Raw genomic sequence first — 27,052 nt, 5'->3', positions numbered from 1 at the left:
CTATTATGGGATAACCTTTAAGCTACACTAAAATAATTATTATCTTTGTGCTATAACTTATCTTATACAGGGAGGAAAGAAAAAATGATGTTAACAATTTATGTATTTTGGAAAATCAGCTAAGTTAAGAATACTCAAATCAGAGATGAGATGAGTGTTAATTAAAATTTTAGGGGAAATTTTGAGTAGGCAAACGGGACTGCCTGCAAATTGAAACAATAGTGTACTGCAGCAGATATCTAGGTAACTCCACACCTCAACAAAGGAATCTAAGTTTGTTTAAATTGTTCACTGGCTTCATATTAGCTCTTGCTATTCAGCTATGGCAGGCACAACATCCAAACATGCTGAAATTCCATTCATGTCATTCTGACTTCTCTCTTGAAGAACATGGTGGAAAACAATTGAACACAACAGAATAGAATTGGCCAGGAGCAAGGATGCCTACATTTCCTCAACCACCTACAATGAGGTCAGTTGGTCACGACACCACCTGAACATGAATGATGACTACAGTATTTCACGTTATGTTCCTTTTCGACGTTGAACTTATCATCAATTTGGCATGGTTAACAAGCTGCTGACAGAATTAGCAAGGTCCTCTTGCTTTCCACCCACTCCCTTTCCACACACCAACATTCCCCTTCCCCTGAGATACTCAAGGCGTGCAGCCTTCCCAGCAGATAGCCCAAAGAAGGCAGAGAGTTGAGCATTTATGAAAAGTCATACCACTGATATGACGCTTGCAACCACCAGCTGAGATATTGGTCATACACATACCTTGGATGCAAGTATGGAGTGGTTATCAGCACATGATGGGTCAGCTGGCTGTGAATTAGAGAAAGGATAATTTGTATACCAGATCACATACGATCTCTGCTAAAGGAAAGTGCTGATGGACATACACAGCAAAATGTATCCTCACAAGGACAACTTCATGACACTGTCAAGGAGCATAGAGCAGTCCAGCTCCAGACTAGCAGAAGGCATGGCCTATGATCTATGTCCATGTTAAAATGCAGACCCAGAGACACACTATTTCTTTTATAATGGTGGACAAACTACCTAGGCCTTGAGAGATTGTAGCAATGTTCTGTGGAAAACCCAGCACAACATCCCCAAATAAAAGTACTTTCTGATACTTCCCAATTTGGGGCACCAACTTTTTTAAAATAACAAGTGCAAAGGCAATCTTAGAGCAGAACATTGCTTGACTCTGTGGGGCATCCTGGCATTGTATTTGCTGGTTGGGATATCAGGGTAATGTTAGCTTAAGGCCCTTTGGCACACAAAGCTGATATCCTACACTTGCCAATTTCATCCCTGAATACAAAGCTACTAATAGCACAAGAGAACCCAAAAAAAGGAGCATCAGACACTGGTATTTTAACGGCAATAAAATTCGATAAGAAAGAGAAACGTGATCAATGATGAACCACGTATGTTAACTGTTTAAAAAAATGGACTAAAATGTCCAACTTTTAAGAAAGCTGGTGAAGGACATACAAAGGTTAATATTTAGCAAGGTGGTAAAATAATTTGAGGCAGAGTTCTCTCTTTTGTACTTGGGCCTAAGTAATCACCCGGTCATAATGTAATGACAAAAATTAGAAAGGTGGTAATTTTTACACCCACATTGAGTCTAAAATGTGATTACTTCTAACTTATGAAAACCAATGGGATAGCATGATGAGGTGGCCTATTGTTGTCATTACTTTTTCTAATCATTCATATCCTATTCCTTACCAATTTACACTGTTCTTGGAAAGGAGACTGAGCAGGCAACACCCACTACCAATGCTGTCCTGTAAGAGGAATATTTTGAAGGGTACCAGAATCTCATTTAGCTCTCTGCTCCTGAAAGGATGTGTCTTGCTTTTGAGTAGTACATTGGTAAATTATTCTTTGGGACAAACTGGGGATGGCACAAAGTCATATTGATCTCTGTGGCAGCTCCTTAATATGACACCATTCTTCGATATTGAGAGGCTAACTCAGACTCCACTGAGCTTTTTTGTTGCATGATGATTCCAACAAGATATATTTCATATTTCAGAGATTGTGGAGCAGTTATAGTGAAGTCAAATTACTTGTGTGTTTAAATTCTAATGACAGTTCTATCAGTTCACCTTTCCTCAGTTCCAACAAAATTTACCATTCAAGTTTATTGCTGGCACTGAAGCAAATCATAAAATCAGGCATTTGCTACAAAGAAGCAGACACCAAGTAATTTTTAAGTCAATTCTAGTTACCTTTAATAATTTCTGACTCCATTTACTTATCTCTGAACCTCTCTTTGTCTAACAACTTCATAATTTCCATTGAAGTTCCTTCTAATTGCTTTGAACTTTATTTAATCAACTTACCCTCAAAGAGGGGACAGATCTTTCTCCAAGCTGTTATTCCACCTTGACTTGTATACTGTCCAAGTGCAATTTCAAGGAAAAACACTGGAATTCCACAGGTAAAGAGGAATAAAAAATATGGAATGAGGAATGCACCTAGATGGAAGCAAAATGGTCAAAAAGATCAATCAACTTATGCCGAATACAACCTGCTTTTAGGTAGATCGTCCTATATTTGTGCAAAGTCACAGGATACTGCAAGCTGTGTTAATGTTATTGCATATTGATAAATTAACTCTTTTTCAATTTTGACCCTAATATAGAACATGTGCCATTCATAATTTACATTCACTTGAGGTTCAAAGTATGCATCAAGGCTTTCATAATTACTGCCGTCTGTTTTTTCTGTTCTTCAGAGAATTTTAGGATGCAAAATACCTTCAAAAGTCTCTCTTCAAGTGATGGCATGATAGACAGTGAGGAGGTTTTCTAAGATTACAAAGGGATATTGATCAAATGGTTCAATGGGCTGAAAAATGGAGTTCAATTTGGATAAATGCAAGGTATTGCATTTTAGTATAACAAACAAGGGTGCCACTTACACTAGGGCCTTAGGTAGGATTGTGGAACATATAGACAGCATGGTTAAAAGGCAATTGGTATGCTTGCCTTCATTGCTCAGTCCTTTGAATAGAGGAGTTGGGAAATCATGTTGAGTTTGTACAGGACATTGGTAAGTCCTCTTCTGGAACAGTGTGTCAAGTTCTAGTTTCCCAGTTAGAGGAGGGACATTATTAAGCTGGAGAGGGGTCAGAGAGATTTGCCAGAATGTTGCTGGGAATGAAAGGTTTGAGTTATAAAGAAAAGCTGGAGAGGTTGGAACTTCTTTCACCAGACCATTAGAATTTGATAGGTGACCTTATAGAAGTTTATGAAATAATGAGGGTTAGTGGTAGTTGTCTTTTTGTTAGGATGGAGGATTTCAAGATTGGAGGATACATTTTTCAGGGGAGAGGAGAGAGATTTATAAAAAGACATGAGAGGCAGACATTTTCACACACCAAGTGGTGGTTGTGGGTACAATTACAACGTTTAAAAGGCTTTTGGATAAGTACATGAATATAAAGGTTTAGAGGGATATATGTCAGGAGCAGGCAAGTGGGACTAGTTTAGTTTGGGATTCTATTTGGCACGGACTGGTTGGACCAAAGGGTCTGTTTCTGTGCTATATGTTTCTAATACTCTATATCTGTAACAATTTTGTAATTTTGCCATTGGAAAATCTAGATATTCTACTACATTAAATCGACATGCTACTCCGAATGGTTTACCATTATCAGCAGTTCATGTTTGGGGCAAGAGATCCATACAGTTCTTCCCTCCCACATGCTCACCACCCAATCTTATGTGCATCAAGTCCTGCAACAGAATTCATTTCATGTTCAATTTACATATCATCAGCCACCCATCACACATGACAACGACTCAGATACTGAAGATAGCATGCCAGAATGCGACTGATGCGCATTCATTCACAATAACAGGAGGCATACCTAGTGTGCACCATAGAGTAAAACTACAAGTCATGCTAAATGTAAAAGGACTAGAACTGGTTGACTCCTACTCCCAAGTCATTATCTGAATGTTTAAGAGACAAAATACCTATATGAATCCTTGCACAGTTTTATCTGCAAATTGGTTCCCACTGTTAAGAGGGTTAAGGAAGAATGTTGTATTGTGGCATAGATTCTAGATCAGAAAGATAGTTACATGACATCACAACATATGACATTTCAATATAAAAGGTACCCACCTCACCTTCATTCACACTGTCCATGCAATGGAGTCAGTGTATTGCCTTCAGTTAATCAATCATGTGTATGTATGGAGATATAAATAATCAGATAACACAGAATTTGTAAAATTGCAGCCATTCAAATAAACCTCAAAACATCTATCTCAACAAGATTCCGACTCTCTATGGTATATGTTTTGCCAACTAACATAGAGGAAATGCTAAAGTTCATGAATTTTGATTCGCACTTGCAGAAGTTACTACCATTTTAACTTATCCAGTGTTTTGGGTATAGTTAGCTTCCTTGTTCTTTCTCAGTTGCTAGTTGTGGCATTTACAGTCTGAACATTCTTACATCCCTCTGATTGTTCGTGCTTTATTTTTTGCAGTTTTTCAACACACATTCTGCCACCATGTCACAAACTCTCAAAAGAACAGCCTGACCTGTACATTAACTTCATTGAAACAGGCTGCTAGATGGATGTTTCCATGTTAGAAAGGTCATATGACTATAGGAAGGCAGAAAGATCATTTGTGCAGCATTGAATTTTATCCCAAACATATTTATACAAGAAATTGCTTTGTCTGTTCTGGAATATCAGTGTTCTTACATATTAACAATTCTGTGTTAAAAAATGTCTTGCCTACAAAAAAAAGTTTTCAGCTTCATTGGTTGTCATCTCATTATGGATCAGAAAAACAAGTTTCTAGAACTAAAGCTTCTAAAATAAGTCCCAGTACTGAAGTGATATCTCTCTTATGTTTGCTATGCCTTTGAAATGTTTTCAACTATCAAAAGCAAACAAAAGATATATCAGTTTATTAAACTGTCTTATCGTGCATTAATACATCCTCCTCAGGGAGCAGAAATGGCAAAAACTGGTAGAATTTTAATGATTACATTGTTGATTGCCACTGTACTATACAGAAAATGCACAACATGATTCTAATCCCTCTTTTGATTCGCTTGCGAAGCAAAAATCAGACAATAGTTAAAAATAAAGATATATTCTCCACCTAAATTTTCAAAAGCTGCACATGATCACTGAGAATATTTTAGAGACCTGCATGGGTGCCCTTTGATTTTTTTTACTAAACAATGACCAGAAATATCGAGAGGCTAAGCATAATTGCTTAATAAGAGACCTCCCTAAAGATGGATTTGTGTATTAGTAGCTCTGTTAATCTTAGTCATTCATCAACATGCGTATCCATTGTGACATTTCCAATTACAAGTCATGTAAGAAAGTAGAAAAACATGCTGCAATTCACCTTTGGCTGTTCTTTGCATCACATTGACTGAGACAGGTAAGAGGTGTTCAAGATTCATCTGCCTTGCAACAGCATGATGTGATATGATAACTGGCATCAGAATTTGAAGGATTTTATGAGTTTCAGACTCAGGATGTAATTCAGGGAATTATTTACAACCTGCAAATTAATTACCATTTCCTTAATTTTTGATAAGGTTGAACCTGACTTCTTGATGAGCACATATTTTGCTAGGGTCATCAGTAGACACTGAAGTATATCCTTTTGGACTAGTTTATAAAAATGCAAAATGACTCATTATTGTTTAATTGACGTCATAGTAAAACATACTGAAAATATATTACCAATTGAAGTGCTCCTTGCCAACATTCTGGCAGTTATTAAAATTAAGTTAGCAATTCATTTTTAACATTCATGGAAACATTTATGAACCAGGATTGCAAAAAGAAATGATTTAGAGGTGACATTTTTCAGCCCATAATCTGATGCGACTCATTTTGAACATTCTTTATGTTTCAGTGTATAAGTGTGTTGTGGTTAATTTTAAGCTTCAAAGCAATCTCCAAATCAACAGCTTCCAGCTCCCAGAGGCACAGCACAAACAAGAATTGGAAAAGTTGACCATCTGAGCAAAACTTAGCAGCTTGACGAAAATACAGACAGCAGGTGCAATATGCAGTGTGGAAAACTGAGAGGTAAATATAATAGGTAGAGAAAAAGGGAACAGAAAGTTGCGGAACCTTGCAGACTGGAGATCGTTGGAGTGAGCTAGGAATTTATATGTGTGTCTAATTCTTTGAAAATATTAATGTCAGTAGACAAAGGTATAAAAAGAACAATGACATTTTGAGTCCTATGAATGAGATTTATAGTACAAGAGTAAAGAAGTCGTGATAAATTTAAAGAAGTTAGAGTTTATAAGCCCACAGTTAGAATACCATGTGAAGTTTTGAATGCCTCATTTTGAAAAGGACATTAACACGACAGAGAACGTAAAGTATTGTTTCACCAAGGTTAGCGGGCATGGAAAACGAGTTAAGGAGCTGGACATCAGATATTGAAATACTTTACACTGGAGCAGTGGGACTTTGAAAAAATGAGTAGGAGGAAAGGTAACATCTTTGGGTTGTGCAGACAATGAAGTCGTCAATTTAAAATAATTCCTGAAAGTGAGGAGAAATATCTCTATGCAATTTGTGTTGGAGTATGGTTTGGCTTGCTGCAGGGCATACTTAATGTAGAGGTCATCATATTTTTTTAAGAGATAAATATATGAAAAAGAAGAAGATAATGATTATTGGAGGGCACATAACAGAATAAATTTAAATGTTGATGCAATTAAAAAAGTTAAAAGACATCTGGATGGATATATGATAGGAAGGGTTTAGAGGGCCAAATACTGGCAAATGGGACTCGGTCAGATTGGGATGTCTGGTCAGCATGGACAAGTTGGAGTGATAGGCCTGTGTCCATGCTGTATGACTCTATGACGCACTCTAAGTCTTCCAAATTCCCGCCCTTCATCTTGTTTCATAGCCATCATATGAACTCTTTTAATTTTGTCTTCCATCCCACCTTGCTCCATGTTTAACACACTACCTTCTACTTCTGTTACCTCCAACCTGGTTCCAATATTGATCATATCATGCACCTTTTCTTTCTCAACTCTCTGAAGAGGTCATTGGATCTGTGACACATTGGTTTATTCCTCCATGACTACCAACATGTACCTCCCTATGTGTGAAGAGCAGGAACACGATTGTTCATTCAACTCTTCCTAAACACCACTGTCCTGTGACCAAAATACTCTGAGGGCTGAATTTTATGAGGGGCATATTGATTTATTTATCCCTTTATCCGTTCTATCTATTATTCACCAATTGGCTTTTAAAAAGGCTGCCCTGCAGCAAAACATAGTCCCATGGCCTAAACAAGCTGAAGACTGGACTTCTGCCCCTCAGCAGAAGGAAGTCATGACTTAAGAGTTCCCAGCCGATCTGATTGGCCACCAAAATCGATTAACCGGTGTTGCTATCTATTTATCACATTTTAGGTTGGCTCCAGTCAAAATCACAATCATCAGGGAACTAATCCCTAACCCTCACCCTAACTCAGTCTTTATTTATGTAAATTTGAAATTTGTGGTCTTTTCCTAGTTTTGGATTTATCACTCACTGTTTGGTCACTGCAACACTGGAAACACCAAATGTAGATTTGGTGATTGTTTTGAACATTTCCATTTCTTTGTGTAAGTGGAGGCTCCCTGAACATTCACATTTGATTTCTCTATCTCATTCTCACTTTGTTCTCTGTATCTGTCTTGGTTGAGGAGCACCCCTGGTTCCACACGCTTCACAAGAATGACTTTTAATATTTTTTAATTTCAATTTACTTCTCATTGCAGTCATTACTTAAGACACAATGACTACTGAAGAATCTTAAGCAATCGAGGGAGCTCTGTTGAACATGTTGGTTGGAAAATATCTACAGCAGTGACATTATGTAACTCAGAGATGTTCAAGTAATGAAAATCCTCCAGCAATATTGTGAGTTATATTGCTCCAAAACTTTGATCCAGAGATGATGAAAGAATAACAAAGATGGGGTTGCAAATAATTTGAATCCAAACTAGATTAATTTTCCAAACCATGTTTAAAAGCCAAGTGAAGATTATAATTTTAATCATATTTTAATTCACTATTTTTAAAAAAGTGCAATAAAAAAAAATGGTTGCAATAGGTTTAATAATGGCATGAAATATTTTTAATGTTTGTCTCTGGTAAAGTTACTAACGGTGGTGGCACATATTCAAGATGAGACAGAGAAAGATTAGGTGAGAAGTGCAGGGACAATTTTTCAGACAGAAGGTGGTGGATGCCTGGAACATACTGGCAATGGAGGTGATGGATGCTGGCCTGTTAACAGCATTGAAGATTAAACTTGATAGACCCATGAACAGGAGGCAAACAGAGGGATAGAAACTGTGCAGTGACGATAAGTAGTGGGTTTAAATAAGGATTTGAATTGATGTAGGCTTGGTAGATCGAAAGGCCTGTTCCTGTCCTTCATTGAAGGGTTCTCTCTCAATCTGTAGGAAAACAGCACATTTAATGTCAATCTGATCCTGTTATAAATAAGGAATTTACAAAGTGAGTAAAATTAATAAAATGTTGTCTGTCTGAGTTTTCTAATAACTATGCATTCAAAGCAGAGATCTAGGGTCACAAAAACTGCACTATCACTGCTTCAGTTGAAAAGGTTAAGAGACTAAACAAGAAGAAATAAATTCCACAAAGTTACTCAGTAATGAACAGACATGCATTCAATACTCTGAACAGTGCACTAGTCACATATTGTTAAAAACTACCAATGTTTTACGGTCATAAGGAAATTTCAAATACATTAGTGTAGGATGTGTAAAGCCAAGTGGACTTTAAAGGAACTATGAACCTGCACTCCAAGGTCTCACTGTTCAGCAACACTTCCCAAGACTTTACCATTAAGTGTATAGGTCCTGCTCTGATTTGCTTTCCCAAAATGTAGCACCTTGCATTTATCTAAATTAAACTCCATCTGCCACTCCACAGCCTATTGGCCCATCTGATTAAGATCCCATTGTACTCTGAAGCAACCTTCTTTGCTGTCTACTACATCGCCAATTTTGGTGTCATCTGCAAACTTACCAACTCATCTCTTATGCTCACATCAAATCATTTATATAAATGATGAAAGATAGTGGACCCAGCACCGATCCTTGTGGCACTCCACTGGTCACCGGCCTCCAGTCTGAAAAGTAACCCTCCATTACCACCCTCTGTCTTCTAACTTTGAGCCAGTTTTGTATCCAAATGGCTAGTTCTCCCTGTATTCCATGAGATCTAACCTTGCTAACCAGTCTCCCATGAGAAACCTTGTTGAATGCCTTACTGAACTCCATATAGATCATATCTACCACTCTGCCCTCATCAATCCTCTTTGTTACTTCTTCAAAAACTCAATCAAGCTCATGAGACGTGATTTCCCACGCATAAAGCCATGCTAACTATCCCCAATCAGTCCTTGCCTTTCCAAATACATGTAAATCCTGTCCCTCAGGATCCCCTCCAACCTGCCCGCCACTGACATCAGACTCACCGGTCTATAGTTCCCTGGGTTTTCCTTACCGTCTTTCTTAAATAGTAGCACCATGTTAGCCAACTTTCAGTCTTCTGGCACCTCACCTGTGACTATCGGTGACACAAATATCTCAGTGAGGGGCCCAGCAATCACTCCTCTAGTTTGTCACAGCATTCTAGGGTACACCTGATCAAGTCCTGGGGATTTATCCATTTTTATGCATTTCAAGGCATCCAGCACCTCCTCCTATGTAATATGGACATTTTTCAAGATGTTACCATCTATTTCCCTACATTCTCTATTTTCTATGTCCTTCTCCATAGTAAACACTGATGCAAAATATTCGTTTAGTATCTCCCCCATCTCCTGCGGCACCACACATAGGCTGTCTTGCTGATCTTACTTTCTCCATAGTTACCCTTTTGTCCTTAATGTATTTGTAAAATCCCTTTGGAGTCTCCTTAACCCTATTTGCGAAAGCTATCTCATGTCTCCTTTTTGCCCTCCTGATTTCCCTGTTAGGTATACTCCTATTGCCATTATACTCTTCTAAGGATTCACTCGATCGATCCTGTCTATGCCTGACATATGCTTCCTTCTTTTTCTTAACTGAACTCTCAATTTCTCTAGTCATCCAGCATTCCCGACACCTACCAGCCTTTCCTTTTACGCTAACAGGAATATACTGTCTCTGGAGGAATATACTGTCTCTGGACTCTCATTGTCTCATTTTTGAAGGCTTCCCATTTTCTAGCTGTCCCTTTACCAGTGAACATCTGCTCCCAGTCAGCTTTTGAAAGTTCTTGCATAAAATCATCAAAATTAGGCTTCCTCCAATTTTGAACTTTACCTTTTAGATCCTGTCTACTCTTGTCCATCACTATTTAAAACTAATAGAATTATGGTCATTGGCCCCAAAGTGCTCCCCATTGACACCTCAGTCACCTGCTCTGCTTTATTTCCCAAGTGTAGATCAAGATTTGCACCTTCTCGAGTAGATACATCGACATACTGAATCAGAAAATTTTCTTGTACACACTTAACAAATTCCTCTCCATCTAAACCCTTAACACTATGGCAGTCCCAGTCTATTTTTGGAAAGTTAAAATCTCCTACCATAATTACCCTTATATTCTTACAGATAACTGAAATCTCCTTACAAATTTGTTTCTCAATTTGCCGCTGACTATTAGGGGGTATATAATATAATCCTAATAAGGTGGCTATCCCTTCTTATTTCTCAGTTCCACCTAAATAACTTCCCTGGATGTATTCCCAGGAATATCCTCCCTCAGTACAGCAGTAATGCTATCTCTTATCAAAAACGCCACTTCCCCTCCTCTCTTGCCCTCTTTCTATCCTTCCTGTAGCATTTATATCCTGGAACATTAAGCTGCCAGTCCTGCCCATCCCTGAGCCACATTTCTGTAATCACTATGATATCCCAGTCCCATGTTCCTAACCATGCTCTGAGTTCATCTGCCTTCCCTTTTCAACCCTCTTGCATTGAAGTAACTGCAGTTTAATTTATTAGTCCTACCTTGTTCTCTTTGTCCCTGCCTTGACTGTTTGACTTGCTCCCTTTCCCAACTGTACCAGCCTCAGATTGATCTCTTTCCTCACTATTTCCCTGGGTCCCACCCCACCTTACTAGTTTAAATCCTCCTGAGCAGCTTTAGCAAATCTCCCTGCCAGTATATTAGTCCCCTTCCAATTCAGGTCCAATCCATCCTTCTTGTACAGGTCACATCTACCCCAGAAGAGATTCCAATGATCCAAAACTGTGAACCCTTTACCCCTGCACCAGCTCCTCAGCCATGCATTCATCTGCTTTATCCTCCTATTCCTACACTCACTAGCTCGTAACACAGTGAGTAATCCAGATATTACTACCCTCGAGGACCTCCTTTTTAAATTCCTGCTGAATTTTCTGGGTAGTGAAGAAGGCATTTGGTATGCTTTCCTTTATTGTTTTCCCTGGAGCATCGGGGAGTCTGAAGGGTGACTTTATAGAGGTTTACAAAATCATGGGGGGGCATGGATAGGACAAATAGACAAGGTATTTTCCCTGGGGTGAGGGAGTCCACAATTAGAGGGCATAGGTTTAGGGCAAGAGGGGAAACATATAAAAAGGGACTTAACTTTTTCACAGAGAGGTGGGGTGTCTATGGAATGAGCTGCCAGAGGAAGTGGTGGAGGCTGGTACAATTACAACATTTAAAAGGCATCTGGATGGGTTTATGAATAGGTTTAGAGGGATATGGGTCAGGTGCTGGCAAATGGGATTAGATTAGGTTAGGATATTTGGTCGGCATGGACGAGTTGGATCAAAGGATTTGTTTTCATGCTATACATCTCTGTGACTCTATGGCTGTAAGTGCACCTTGACTGAAATAATCATTTCAGGAAAAAAAAGCTACTTCATCAAATACTATCAAAGTAACTCGGACAAAAGCCCTCTGTGTTATATTGATCTTCTCACCCAATCAATTTCTCTTCCAAAACACAGGGCCACTTGGAGTTCACAATTATAAAGCTCAGTTAATTGACTTCTCTTCTTACAATCCAAGCAGTTTCTCACTCTTTTATTCTCATTCTTAGACAGGTACTCAGCAAACCCAAAAGTCTTTCCAGGTAAGCAATGTCTCCCTGCTAAAAAGGCTGAACTCAATGTTGAGAGACTTTTACTTGTCCTATTTCCATTCCCTTTGGCCCTGCAACATGAATCATTTGTCATTTAATCTCTCCATCCTCCATCTTTTCTTCCCACGGACACTGCCTGACCAGCTGAGTAATTCTGCCCTCTCCATTCTACAGGGAATGATGTCCTTTCACCATTGTCTGCAACTTTGGAAACAAGAAGCTACTTTTCACTCAAATATTATGTAGGACTCACAGTTACTTTGAGTTTGAGAATCTCACAATGTTTCTATGATCGGGCTCCAGTAAATTGAATAAATGCTTGAAATTTGGGACTAGAAATTTCTAATAATCTGATCTCTCACATTTTCTCTTTATATCATTGTAATGAAAGATTTATATAGCGCCTGTCATGATCTCGGGGTAACCCAAGGAGCTATGAGGCTAATGACGTACTTTGAAGTGTAGTCACTGCTGTAATATGGATATGGACTTCATTATTAGGAACATCTTCAACTGTCAAGTGAAGCTTTGCAGGAGCACCAACCATAATCCTGCTCACAATCAGTCATATTGATGAATGGTTGTAAGATTAGTCTTTTGAATTGTTGAATGCATAAATATCTAATACTTATGTGCAAGTTAAGATACTTAATACTGCACACAGACTGAATATTCATAGAATGGAAGTATTCCTTAGTCAAAAATTCAGCCATTTATTATATTGCTGCTTGCACCTGTGTGACCCTGACAGGCTGTAGAATTGAATGGTGCTCTCTTTGTCTATGACCTTCCATTAGAAGGGATATAAATTGAGCAACCCTCTTGAATAAAGCATTTTGATGCAAAGAACAGCAACTGCTGGGTGAATGTGGCAAAGGAAACCTGAAAGGACCCAGTTGTAAAATAATTTTAAATGATCATTCCATGGAATTACATGGAAAATAGAGGATGAAAACAAGTCATTTAACCTGGTATTTAATCATTCACTGTAACCCCATTCAATGCACTTATCTTGTTCCTATATACCCTCATTATCCTTTTCTTTTGACCATATATCTAACCTTTTTGTCATTTATATAAATGATTTGGATGTGAGCATAAGAAGTACAGTTAGTAAGTTTGCAGATGACACCAAAATTGGAGGTGTGGTGGACAGTGTAGAGAGTTACCCCAGATTACAACAGGATCTGGACCAGATGGGCCAATGGGCTGAGAAGTGGCAGATGGAAGTTTAATTCAGATAAATGCGAGGTGCTGCATTTTGGGAAAGCAAATCTTAGCAGGACTTATACACTTAATGGTAAGGTCCTAGGGAGTGTTGCTGAACAAAGAGACCTTGGAGTGCAGGTTCATACCTCCTTAAAAGTGGAGTCGCAGGTAGATAGAATAGTGAAGAAGGCGTTTGGTATGCTTTCCTTTATTGGTCAGAGTATTGAGTACAGGAGTTGGAAGGTCATGTTGTGGCTGTACAGGACATTGGTTAGGCTACTGTTGGAATATTGTGTGCAATTCTGGGTCTCCTTCCTATCGGAAAGATGTTGTGAAACTTGAAAGGGTTCAGAAAAGATTTACAAGGATGTTGCCAGGGTTAGAGGATCTGAGCTACAGGAAGAGGCTGAACAGGCTGGGGCTGTTTTCCCTGGAGTGCCGGAGGCTGAGGGGTGACCTTATAGAGGTTTACAAAATTATGAGGGGCATGGATAGGATAAGTAGACAAAGTCTTTTCCCTGGGGTCGGGGAGTCCAGAACTACAGGGCATAGGTTTAGGGTGAGAGGGGAAAGATATAAAAGAGACCTAAGGGGCAACTTTTTCACGCAGAGGGTAGTACGTGTATGGAATGAGTTGCCAGATGATGTGGTGGAGGCTGGTACAATTGCAACATTTAAGAGGCATTTGGATGTGTATATGAATAGGAAGGGTTTGGAGGGATATGGGTCGGGAGCTGGCAGGTGGGACTAGATTGGGTTGGGATATCTGGTCAGCATGGATGGGTTGGACCGAAGGGTCTATTTCCATGCTGTACATCTCTATGACTCTATTCTAGCATGCTGACCTGAGCTTTGCTTCAGTCACTAACGCCCGTGGTGCATTCCAACATTTTGTATCCTTCAATCTAATAAGCTTTCTCTATCTCTGTTTTAAATCTCTTATATTTAATCTTATATCTTCATTCTCTATTCCTGTCTACCCTATCTATCCCAATTCAGAGGATTAGATAGGGTAGACAGTGAAAGTCTTTTTCCTAGGATGATGACGTCAGCTTGTACGAGGGGGCATAACTACAGATTGAGGGGTAATAGATTTAAGACAGATGACAGAGGCAGGTTCTTTACTCAGAGAGTGATAAGGGCGTGGAATGCCCTACCTGCCAATGTAGTCAACTCAGCCACATTAGGGAGATTTAAACAATTCTTGGATAAGCACATGGATGATTTTGGGCTAGCGTAGGGGGATGAGCTGAGAATAGTTCACAGGTCGGCGCAACATCGAGGGCAGATACATCTGCGTTGTATTGTTCTCTGTTCTATGTTCTACATTCTATTTATTTGGTCTCTTCCATTCACACTTATAACTCAACTATCAATTGCTCTTTAATAAAAATCAAAAAAATTGTAGCTGTTGTAAATCAGAAACAAAAACAGAAATTGCTGGAAAAGCTCAGCAGGTCTGGCAGCATCAGCAGAGAGAAATCAGAGTTAACATTTCACGTCAGATGATCCTTCCTCAGAACGAGTTACTCATCTGTTTGAATGAGAATAGGCCTAATTTCTCGAGTTTGCCTTTCTATTATTATTTTCATAACTGAGGTAGCATCCCAACGAACATGCACTGTGTGTTCGCTATTGCTTCAGCATTTTTTTAATTGAGTAGAACTCAGAACCACATATGGTATCCCACTTGTGTTCTTACTATGGTTTTCACCATATTCACCATTTCAACTTTACTGTTGTACTCTGTATCTTAATCTTGCGTTCATTTCATTTCACAACCTACCTCCTCCATTCTTGTAACAGAGATAAGGAAACCTCCAAATGTTGCCCAGTCCAACTATTCCTCCAACAACTGACAGGACGAATTCCAATTTGTTGCTCCATTTCTCTCTTTCTATGAACTTCCTTTTCTTTTCACAAAAGTAGCTCTGGGATAAGACTTTTTCATTCACTCCTTCCATGTTGCTGTTCGTTTTCTGAAATTCTTCAGCTGAGTAAATGAAGAAAAATAATTTAAGATGTAATAAATAGCAAACAGAATAGTGGTTAAAATATTCACACCAGGCGTATGTCATGGACATGCCTAGTAATTTTCTTTGGTCAAGGGCAAATTGCAAAACAAACAATAATTATAACAAGTACCAGAAAAAATCAGTTAGTTGAGTAAAGCATTCAGAAACAGTTTGGGAGTTAACAATTATCAATCAGTCAACCAAATATTGATAAGTAAAAGAAACAAAATGAACTCTGATCACAGCCAATATAACTGCTCTACTATTTAACAGCGGATTAAATGTTACATTACAAGATGCACATGATTTACATGAAATTATGCGGATATCGTTATGATCGCATGATTCCAGTAAATACTTGGGGTTGTTAGAGTCTGGATTCTCTCATCATAACGGGAGAGAAGTTGAATTCAGGCAGCTCACCACCTGTCTTGACCCCTTCTGTCCTATTATGAATCATTTTCCTCCTGGAATGAGAGACATGGAAGAATTAAGGAAGATGCAAGTGAGTGACACAACTGTTCCCTTTGGTGCAGGTAGGGAGATGCCCTGAGTGAGTAGACAATGCAGTGAGTATGAAGGGGTAGTGTTGTTGGGAGTTGGGGTGATGATAGTGAGTCAGGGAAGGCATTACAGCTGGTAGAAACTGTGGTGGGTCTGGGTCTTTATAGGAGATGGGTACAATGTTAGAAATAGAGTGAGGTAATAGAACATAGAACTGTACAGCACAGTACAGACCCTTCAACCCTTGATGTTGTGCCAGCCTTTTATCCTACTCTAAGATCAAACTAACCGACATACCCCTCATTGTACTATCATCCATGTGCCGATCCAAGCATCGCTTAAATGTCCGTAATGTATCTGACTCTACTACCACTGCTGGCAGAGCATTCCACACACCCATCAGTCTCTGTGTAAAGAACACTACTCCTCAACCTTCTTCTAATCACCTGAAAATTATGCCCCTCATGATAGCCATTTCCTCCTGGGACAAAGTTTCTGACTATCCACTCTATCTATGCTTTTCATCATCTTGTACACCTCTATCAAGCCACCCTTCTTCACTCCAAAGAGAAAAGCCCTAGCCTCCATCAATCTTTCTTCGTAAGACTTGCCCTCCAGTCTAGGCAGCATCCTGGTACATCTCCTCTGCACCCTCTCTAAAGCTTCTACAACCTTCCTATAATGAGTCGACCAGAACTGAACACAATATTCCAAGTATGATCTAACCAGGACTTTATAGAGTTGCGGCTCTTAAACTCAATCCTCTTGCTAATGAGAGCCAATGCACTATATACCGTCTTAACAACCCTGTCAACTTGGGTGGCAACTTTGAAGGATCAATGGGCGTGGACCCCAAGGTCCCTTTGTTCTTCCACAATGTCAAGAATCCTGCCTTTAACCCTGTAATCTGCATTCAAATTCATCCTTCCAAAATGAATTACTTCACACTTTTCTAGGTTGAACTCCATCTATCACTTCTTAGCCCAGCTCTGCATCCTGTCAATGTCCCCTTGCAACCTACAACATCCCTCCACACTATCCACAACTCCTTTGTGTCATCAGCAAACTTACTAACCCACCTTTCCATTTCTTCATCCAAGTCATTTATAAAAATCACAAACTGCAGAGGTCCCAGAACAAATCAGTGCTAAAATCACTGGTCACCGAGCTCCAGACTGAATACTTTTCATCTACTACCACCCTCTGTCTTCTATGGGCCAGCCAATTCTGTATCCAGATAGCCAAATTTCCCTGTATCCCATACCTCCTTACTTTCTAAATGAGCCTACCATGGGGAAGCTTATCAAATGCCTTGCTAAAATCTACATACACCACATTCACTGCTCTACCTTTATTAATCCGTTTTGTCACATCCTCAAAGAAGTCAATAAGGTTTGTGAGGCATGACCTACCCCTCACAAAGCCATGCTGACTATTTCTAATCAAACTATAGTTTTCCAAATAATCATAAACCCTGTCTCTCAGAATCCTCTCCAGTAATTTGCCCACCACTGAAATAAGACTGACTGGTCTGTAATTGCCAGGGTTATCCCTATACCCTTTCTTGAACAAGGAAATAACATTTGCCAACCTCCAATCATCTGGTACTACTCCAATGAACAGTGAGGACGCAAAGATCACTGCCAAAGGCGAGCAGTCTCTTCCCTTGTTTCCTGTAGTAACCTTGAGTATATCTTGTCTGGTCGAATGGGACTTATCTATCCTCATGTTTTTCAAAATTTCCAGCACATCCTCCTTCTTAACATCAACCTGTTCAAGCATATCAGCCTGCTTCATATTGTCTTCAGAAACGATGAGGTCCCTCTCTCTAGTGAATACTGAAGCAAAGTATTCATTTAAGGACCTCCCCTACCTCATCTGACTCCAGGCACAAGTTCCCTCTGCTATTTCTGATCGGCCCTACCTTCACTCTGGCCATCATTTTGTTTCTCATCTAAGTGTAGAATGCCTTGGGGTTTTCCTTAATTCTACAAGCCAAGGCCTTTCCATGCTCCCTTCTAGCTCTCCTAAGTTCATTCTTCAGTTCCGTCCTGACTATCTTGTAACTGTCTAAAACCCTGTCTGATTCTTGCCTCCTCAACCTTAAGTAAGCTTCCTTCTTCCTCTTGACTAGATGTTCCACATCCTTTGTCACCCAAGGTTCCTTCACCCTATCATCCTTTCCTTGCCTCAGTGGGACAAACCTGCCCAGCACTAACAGCAGGTGCTTGCTAAACAATCTCCACACTTCTGTCGTGCATTTCCCTGAGAACATCAGTTCCCAATTTATGCTCCCCAGTTCCTGCCTAATAACATTGTAATTTCCCCTCCCCCAATTAAATACTTTTCCATACAGTCAACTCCTATCCCTCTCCATGTCCATAGTAAAGGTCAGGGAGTTGTGACCACCATCACCGAAATGCTCTCCTATCAAGAGATCTGATACCTGACCTAGTTCGTTGCCAAGCACCAAATCCAATATGGTCTCCCCTCTCATCGGCTTATCCGCAATTTGAGTCAGCAATTCTTCCTGGACACACCTGACAAAATCTGCTCCATCCAAACTATTTGAACTAAAGAGGTTACAATCAATATTACAGAAGTTAAAGTCACCCAGAACAACAACCCAATTACTTCTGCACCTTTCCAAAATCTGCCCCCCAATCTGCTCCTCCGTGTCTCTGTTGTTATTTGATGATCTATAGAAAACTGCCAATAAAGTGACTGCTCCTTTCCTATTTCTGACTTCCACCCATACTGACTCAGTAGACAAAGCTTCCTCAATGACCTCCCTTTCTGCAGCTGTGATACTATCCCTGATTAGCAATGCCATTCCCCCACTTCTTTTACTTCCCTCCCTATTCCTTTTGAAGCACCTAAATCCCAGAACGTCCAACAACCATTCCTGCCCCTGTGATATCCAAGTCTCTGTGATGGCCACAACATCGTAGCTCCAAGTACTGATCTATATTCTAAGTTCATCACTATTATTCCTGATACTTCTTGCATTAAAATAGACACACTTCAGCCCATCACACTGACTGCAATTTTTCCCTATCAATGTCTATCCTTCCTCACAGACTCTCTGCATGCTGTATCTGCCTGGTCACCAGCTACCCCATCCTTGCATCCATAGCTCCAGTTCCCATTCCCCTTCCAAACTAGTTTAAACCCTCCTGAAGAGCTCGAGCAAACCACCCACTCAGGATATTGTTGTCACTCCAGTTCAGGTGCAACCCATCCTCCTTGTACAGATCTCACCTTCTCCAGAAGATATCCCAATGATCCACATATCTGAAGCCCTCCCCCTTATACCAGTTCTGCAGGCAGATGTTCAGCTGCACTCGCTGTCTGTTCCTAGCCTCACTAGCCAATCGCACCAGTAGCAGTCTTGAGATTACTACTCTGCTCATCCTACCTTTTAGCTTCCAAACTAACTCCCTATTTTTACTTTTCAGGTCCTCATCCCTTTTCCTAGCTATGTCATTGGTATCGATGTGTACCACAATTTCTGGCTGCTCACCCTCCCCCTTAAGAATCCTGTAGACATAATCCAAGACTTCCCTTACTGTGGCAACCAGAACGCAATATACCATCCAGGAGTCTTGGTTATGACCACAGAATCTCCTGTCTGTTCCTCTAACTTATTGAATCTCCTATCACTATCACTCTCCTAACCTCCCCTCTCCCTTTCTGAGCCACAGAGCCAGTTTCAGTGCCAGTGACCTGGCCGCTGTGGTTTTCTCCAGTAGGTTGCTCTCCAAAATTATCCAAAACAGGATACTAATTATTGAGGGGCATGGCCACAGGTGTTCCCTGCACTGTCTGCCCAATCTCTTTCCCTCTCCTGATGGTCACCCAGCTACCTTTGTCCTGTAACTTAGGTGTGACTACCTCCCTTTCATGCTTCTCTATCACCCCCTCAGCTTCCCAAATGACCCGAAGTTCATCCAACTCCAGCTCTAGTTCCCTAATGCGGTCTGTGAGGAGCTGGAGTTGGGTGCATTTCTCGCAGGCGAAGTTAACAGGGACACCAGCGTTGACACTCCCACATCCTGCAAGAGGAGCATATAACTGCCCTAGACTCCATCCCCTCTGCTCTATATTACCAAAAACACTTTACCTTACCAATCCTCCACACAGAATCTATTTTTTTGGTTTGCGGAGGAGGATGGATAGGAGACACTACACGTGCAGTCTTTTAGGTTTAGCCACTGCCGGAATATATTATTTCACTTACCCAGCAGTCCCTGTGTCTGCTTCTTCTCCTGTTCAGCCTTCATTCCACTGATTCGTGAGGTAAGAATTTTATATTTTAATATACCTTCCCAGCTGCCCCTGCCTTGTGCTCTCTTGACTTAATAGAGAGAAGATGATGGCACTTGCGTTGGTGAGGGTCAGCGGTGGTTATTGATCTTTCTACATTGCTGGTCATTCCTTCAGACAGCTGAACTGCACTGACTTGGGTGGTAACCTTGGAATACACTGGCATGGTCTGGTATGGTGGCTTCCTTTGCTGGTCCTGGGGAAGAAGATGTCCATTCTCTGTCACCCTATTTAGCAGGACCTCCAGACCTCTGTACACAAAGCAGGATGCACATGTTCCCTTGTCTGCCATGTCCAGGGAAAACCTCAGGAACTGTACAGGACAGTTCCAGATTGACAGTCCTCATTCGGGCACACAACAGCCTTTTGAAGATGGTGGTGGACCCGGGTTATGGTCCATACTAGGTTCTTTCAGCAGTGCTGAGTTGTTCCAGGTACATCAAGTGGTAGAATGGACCTTCAATTAAACAAGAGGGAAGCCATAGAGTCAAGATAGTTAGTTAGTTTGGTATGAAACTTGCTAAGTCTTGCTAAGAGAGACCATTCATGAAATTAAAACTTTGCTGAAAAGAGTAAGCTTCAGCCTGTCCCAAAGCTGGTCCTTTTTTATAAAAGCTGTTCCTTTTCTCAAGGATACTGTGTCCTTGGTTTTTCCAGAGGGGTCGTGAAACAGTCCGGACTCCGCAACAACTGGTTTGGTACAGAGATGAAAGGGTTTACTGAGAGGCCTTTTTGTTTATACATAAACAGATGAGAATTCAGGCCAAAGCTTTTATGTCTTAGATGTATAATGAAAAGGGAGTGGTCAGTCCTAAAAGCTGAAGTCTTGTTTGAGTTCGTTCAGCAGTGGGCTGTGTGGAAACAGGTTGCTAGACTCTCTCTCCTTCTGTCCTTCTAACTTCAACATGTAAGCCTTTGTTTTATTTTTGCTCTGTGTTAAAGGGGTTCGTTTATTGGGACTGTTGCATGTATTTTTCAGAACAATATAATTAAATCTAGTTTGGATGGACTTAAATCTGTGGGTATTCTATATTCTGTTCTTTGTGTTTCATTCTGTAATTTTGTGAATAAATTTCTGTTTGTTTTTAAAACCTAGTAGTCAACCTAGCTAACTTACTCTGGGTAATTTTCACTGTACACTTACCGAAACAAATAGTGAAGTTACGGTCTGGGCTGCCTGATGAAGAATGTTTTGAGTGGTCTGGCCTAGTCCATAACAAGCCCCAAACCTTCACTCCATCACTGTTGCTGGGTCAGAATGCTGAAACTATTTTCCTAATGGCACCTTGGTTGTTCCTAGGATGGAGCATTTCAGGAAAGTAGCTCACCACCACCTTTTGCTGGATAATTAGGCATGAACAATCAATGAAGTTCTAGCCAGTGAAGTCCACATTCCATTAATAAATTTAAAAAAACCATAAAAGTATGTGTATAGTTTATAAAAGGAGTGTCTGTTACAAACAGGAAGAATAAAATCTGCACAGTTTTATGTAATAAGAGTCCTCGGGGTGTCAGATTTTAATCTGAGATCACAATTATTTAATAGTTAACTTGTATCCTCGGCAATGGTGAAATTTGTAAATATCTTTGAGTTCTTGGTGATTGATCATTTCTCCAGTTTGTTTTTTCAATGAATGCCATTTTTGAGATGAACAGCGGAGGGAGAGAGATTCCCACCCATTGCTGGTAACATACCATATTTTTTCTCCCTTTCTCCAGTTTGCCAAGTAGCAACTGAAATACTGGTTATTTAAGTACTTTTGAGTCTAACTCAATTGTCTTCTTAAGCTAGAAATTTGAAGCAAACCTTTAATGTCTTATATGTGTAACTTCTTATTCATTCTCATTCTAAATTAAAACATGAGAAGCAAGTTTCTTGGCACATGACACATTGACTGATTTCAATGTCTTTAGATAAATGTACATCTTACCATTATGATTGAACAGGCAGTTGGTGCCATTGACATCATTGTGTTTCCACATGCAGAACTGAAACTGGAAACGGAAATGAAAGTAATGCATCCAGCTGTTGTTTCCTCTCTTTTTGCCTGCTGGCTGCCCTCTTTGCAGCTGGCCTCTCCCCCTGCTGTCCTACTGGGTACATTAATCGCCACTCCCCTCACAATGTTGCTTGGTGGCGACTATCAGTCTCCCTTAGCTCCAAATTCCATTACAGTTTGCCAGACACTTGGGCATGTTCCCAGTATTCAAACCCTTCAGCAGTTTAACCCAACCATTCTCTTCCATCGCTTTCATAAAAGCATCCTAACCTGGACAAAACAGAGAAGTCAGCATGCAGGCATATGGGATATGACTCAATATCTGGGGAGTTCTGTCGAAAGTATTTCAATTCGTGGTACACTAGAAGTTACTGAGAATGATTCTAATCTCCATATAATTAAAAAGAATATTGAGGTGTGACAAAAGATGCAAAAAAAGTAACATTAAATAATCCAAGAACTGAGAGGTTATAACTTGCAGTAGAAACTGAACAGGCTTGGGATGCTTTCTCTAGAAAATAAAAGATTGAGGGCTGACCTGATGGAGGGACTTGAGTTATATGAAAGTGATTCAATGGGAAGATTTATAGATTTCCATTTGTGGTGGAGGCCAGAATTATAAGAATAAGATGGTCACTAATAAAGCCAATAGTGAATTTAGGAGAAATATTCTTTCCCAAACATTAGTGAGAATATGGAACTCTCTGTAAGAAAATGAATCACTATTAAATGAACAAGTATAGAATTCATATGGAATTGACCTAGGTGCCGTAAGTCACCCTTAGCAGAAACTGTTTTCTTTATTTCTCTGATAAAACACATAAACAGACTCTACAAATGTTGAGGTCTCTTGGTTCATGCTTCCATGTTGACTTTTTTCAGTCAGTAAACTAATGCTCTGTGTGCCCTTTTATCTATATGAGCATTTTATAAAGGCTAACAAATGACCCTCAGTATGAGGTAAACTGAAAAGTAGACTTCGGGCAAAGAGATTGATGACTTGTGGGGTGATGACCATCATGACCATTCCTGGTGAAGGGCTTATGCCTGAAATGTCAATTCTCCTGCTCCTCAGATGCTGCCTGACCAGCTGTCCTTTTCCAGCATTACACTTTCAACTCTGATCTCCAGCATCTGCAGTCCTCACTGTATCCATCATGACCATCTGTCTTATATTAATTGTTTGGAAAGATTCAAGCAAGTAATTGATATAAGGTAATCTATCAATCCCTAGAAATAATGTATATTAATGAGTGCTCAGTGACATGGGTCAATGTTTGTCAGGCAGCCACCTTCATAAGATGGAAAAGAGAACAGAGCAAGGGTTCCCCAACACTTCTTCTACAGAACAAAATGTTGCCATCTCAAGTTACTGAAATCGACACTATCTACTAGTCATCTTCTGTTAGCAATGAAACAACTCTCAAATGGTATTTTTTCCTGTCTATTCAGCCAATGCATCATATTTAATCTGTTGCTTCTTAGTAAACAACCTGAAATTACTTATATGTACTCAACTGGATCAGTGGTGCTGGAAGAGCACAGCAATTCAGGCAGCATCCGAGGACAGGCAAAATCGACGTTTCGGGCAAAAGCCCTTCATCAAACGCCAACTCGAGGACACCTCTTCCTACCGCCCCCTTGACCATGACCCCACCCCCCATCACCAAACCATCATCTCCCAGACCATACAGAACCTCATCACCTCAGGAGATCTCCTACCCACAGCTTCCAACCTCATAGTCCGGGAACCCTGCACTGCCCGGTTCTACCTCCTTCCCAAGATCCACAAGCCTGACCACCCTGGCCGACCCATTGTCTCAGCATGCTCCTGCCCCACTGAACTCATCTCTACCCTTTTTATTCCTGATGAAGGGCTTTTGCCCGAAACGTCGATTTTGCCTGTCCTCGGATGCTGCCTGAATTGCTGTGCTCTTCCAGCACCACTGATCCAGAATCTGGTTTCCAGCATCTGCAGTCATTGTTTTTACCTATGTACTCAACTGCCTAGTTTAGGTTTTTGTGGCTGTCAAACTCAAGATCTTACATTATTACTATTAGGAGTGGTTGAGGTAAATATCATAAATATATATGAGAAGCTGGATAAACCCACAAAGGAGAATGGAATAGAAAGGTTATGAGAGGAAATCAGAGTGGGAAGAGTCTCACACAGAGTAGAAACAAAGACTTGTTGGACTGAATAAAATGTTCCTGTGCTGTGGACTTGATACAATCTTAATGTTGAACAAGTACTGATCACTAGAATGAAATAATTAATTAGTATAAAAGACTTATTGTTCAGGAATCTGTCCATGAAGCTTCAAATATTGTGCTAGACCAACTGACAAATATCTCTAAATTTGCAGGCGTACTCGGTGCAGGATGAGGGAGTACGTTGGCAGGGTAGGACTGTTATAAAATGCTTCAAGTTTACTACTGTCTTAAACACAACCTTCTATAAACAACTACCTCTGATCAAAATGTTCCCCTTCTCCTTTTCCACTATTGGACTGAAATGTGCACATTTGAAATGGAATTGACTAAATATTCAAAAAGAATGTAAAATTAGACTGGGAATTGGGATTTGTGTATTGACTTCAGTTGAAAAGTGAATTGCTGCTTTTGGTGAGGCAATTTTGGTGCATTTTAACTTTCATCGGTGCTACTGAATTACCTTCTTTTTGTTAAGCAGTTGAGGCATTCACCTGAAACTTAAGAAAATCAGGGTTCGCCCAATTGCTTAATGAGCCCACTGAGTCCTCTGCAGGCAATCAGCCCATGGCAGGCAAAGGCCATTCCAGCTTAGCCCAATGCGCCCTGTCCACACATTCTAATAAAGCTGTTGTTGTGAGATTTAGAAGATTGTGCAAAAGATATTTTTCATTAGCTGGGAAGAACAGAAACAGATATTTTCAGAAATCATAGAGCAAGTTTAAACCACTGTCATCTTGTGATTTCCCCTTAACCCGCATCTATCCTGCAAGGATGGCCTCTGGAAGGCACAACAGTTACCAAGCTTTGAATGTTTGTTCCGGTGGGCAATTTGCCCTATGTTGTTATTGAGGCTGAGTCATTAAAATGGATTAGGTCTCCTTCCCGTGAGTTAAAATTTGCACTTCAATATATAAGCATGGCTCCCTGTCAGTGCATTAGCCTCGGTAATTTCAAGTTTTGAATATTAATTTTGAAGCTTTGAATATTTTAAGTCTCCTATTCGGCGGCTATATATGGGTGTTCGAACGTGGTACATTGGACTGAGCTGTCCCCATCTCAACATTCATTGGCTGTTGACCAATGACAAATTCTCAACAGAATAATACTGGATATTGTCTGCAGGGGGAGCTTATATTCTGCAGTCAGTCAGTTCCACGATAAACAAATTACAGTGAAACAGTTGGATTTCCAGTACTCTTCATTCTTTCAGGATGCTACAGTGTTTCATTGCTAATTTTAAGATCAGAATGAAGGCAGATATTTTATGGGCAGCAGGATTTAGCAATAGCTATCTCACCAGTTCATTTGCTTTTATTTACCAGAATACAGATTTACCAGAATACAGTACAGAGGAAAACATCTTCCTCGAGTTGAACAGTTCTATGGGATTAATGACAGAGGTTTAACATTAGGTTTGAAAAACAAAAACACTACAGTTGTGTCTCAATGCAGCACCGAATTATCAGCCTTGATAACACTTAAGGTTCCCCGTGGGAGACTGATTTAGCAAGGTTAGACCTCATGGAATTCAGGGATAACTAGCCATTTGGATACAGAACTGGCTCAAAGGTAAAAGAAAGAGGGTGGTGGTGGAGGGTTGTTTTTTAGACTTGAGGCCTGTGACCAGTGGAGTGCCACAAGGATCGGTGCTGGGTCCTCTATTTTTTGTCATTTACATAAATGATTTGGATGCAAGCATAAGAGGTACAGTTAGTAAGTTTGCAGATGACAACAAAATTGGAGGTGTAGTGGACAGCGAAGAAGGTTACCTCAGATTACAACAGGATCTTGATCAGATGGGCCAATGGGCTGAGAAGTGGCAGATGGAGTTTAATTCAGATAAATGTGAGGGGCTGCATTTTGGGAAAGTAAATCCTAGCAGGACTTATACACTTAATGGTAAGGTCCTAGGGAGTGTTGCTGAACAAAGAAACCTTGGACCGTAGGTTCATAGCTCCTTGAAAGTGGAGTCGCAGGTAGTGAAGAAGGCATTTGGTATGGTTTCCTTTATTGGTCAGAGTATTGAGTACAGGAGTTGGGAGGTCATGTTGTGGCTATACAGGACATTAGTTAGACCACTGTTAGAATATTGTGTGCAATTCTCGTCTCCTTCCTATCGGAAAGATGTTGTGAAACTTGAAAGGGTTCAGAAAAGATTTACAAGGATGTTGACAGGGTTGAAGGATCTGAGCTACAGGGAGAGGCTGAACAGGCTGGGGCTGTTTACCCTGAAGTGTCGGAAGCTGAGGGGTGACCTTATAGAGGTTTACAAAGTTATGAGGGGCATGGATAGGATAAATTGACAAAGTCTTTTCCCTGGGGTCGGGGAGTCCAGAACTAGAGGGCATAGGTTTAGGGTGAGAGGGGAAAGATATAAAAGAGACCGAAGGGGCAACATTTTCATGCAGACTGTGGTACGTGTATGGAATGAGCTGCCAGAGGAAGTGGTGGAGGCTGGTACAATTGCAACATTTAAGAGGCATTTGGATGGGCATATGAATAGGAAGGGTTTGGAGGGATATGGGCTGGGTGCTGGCAGATGGGACTAGATTGGGTTGGGATATCTGGTCGGCATGGACGGGTTGGACCGAAAGGTCTGTTTCCATGCTGTAC

At 40.4% G+C, this 27,052-nt stretch overlaps 1 protein-coding gene and 1 long non-coding RNA gene across 3 annotated transcripts in view; one reads left to right on the top strand and one right to left on the bottom strand.

The window, feature by feature from the left end:
* The window catches only part of LOC122559632 (sodium- and chloride-dependent GABA transporter 2-like), an 88,584-nt gene extending 73,151 nt beyond the window's left edge, over nucleotides 1-15,433 (bottom strand). The window contains exons 1-2 of the mRNA XM_043709430.2: nucleotides 15,167-15,433; nucleotides 2,367-2,501 (exon numbers count right to left, since the gene is read on the bottom strand). Of these exons, the coding sequence (XP_043565365.2) occupies nucleotides 2,367-2,501; nucleotides 15,167-15,344 (313 nt within the window). The 5' untranslated portion in view covers nucleotides 15,345-15,433. The remainder of the gene's footprint in view (nucleotides 1-2,366; nucleotides 2,502-15,166) is intronic.
* The window catches only part of LOC122559634 (uncharacterized), a 159,715-nt gene continuing 137,638 nt past the window's right edge, over nucleotides 4,976-27,052 (top strand). For both annotated transcript variants that reach the window (XR_006314485.2, XR_015760442.1), the window contains exon 1: nucleotides 4,976-6,107. This is a non-coding gene — a long non-coding RNA (uncharacterized LOC122559634). The remainder of the gene's footprint in view (nucleotides 6,108-27,052) is intronic.

This window comes from Chiloscyllium plagiosum, unplaced genomic scaffold (assembly GCF_037043375.1).
Source record: "Chiloscyllium plagiosum isolate Xiang-an unplaced genomic scaffold, Cpla_swu_hap1 HiC_scaffold_19, whole genome shotgun sequence".
Lineage (NCBI taxonomy): Eukaryota > Metazoa > Chordata > Chondrichthyes > Orectolobiformes > Hemiscylliidae > Chiloscyllium > Chiloscyllium plagiosum.
The sequence above is the reverse complement of the archived record's forward strand: the minus strand, read 5'-3'. Positions and strand labels throughout refer to the sequence as shown.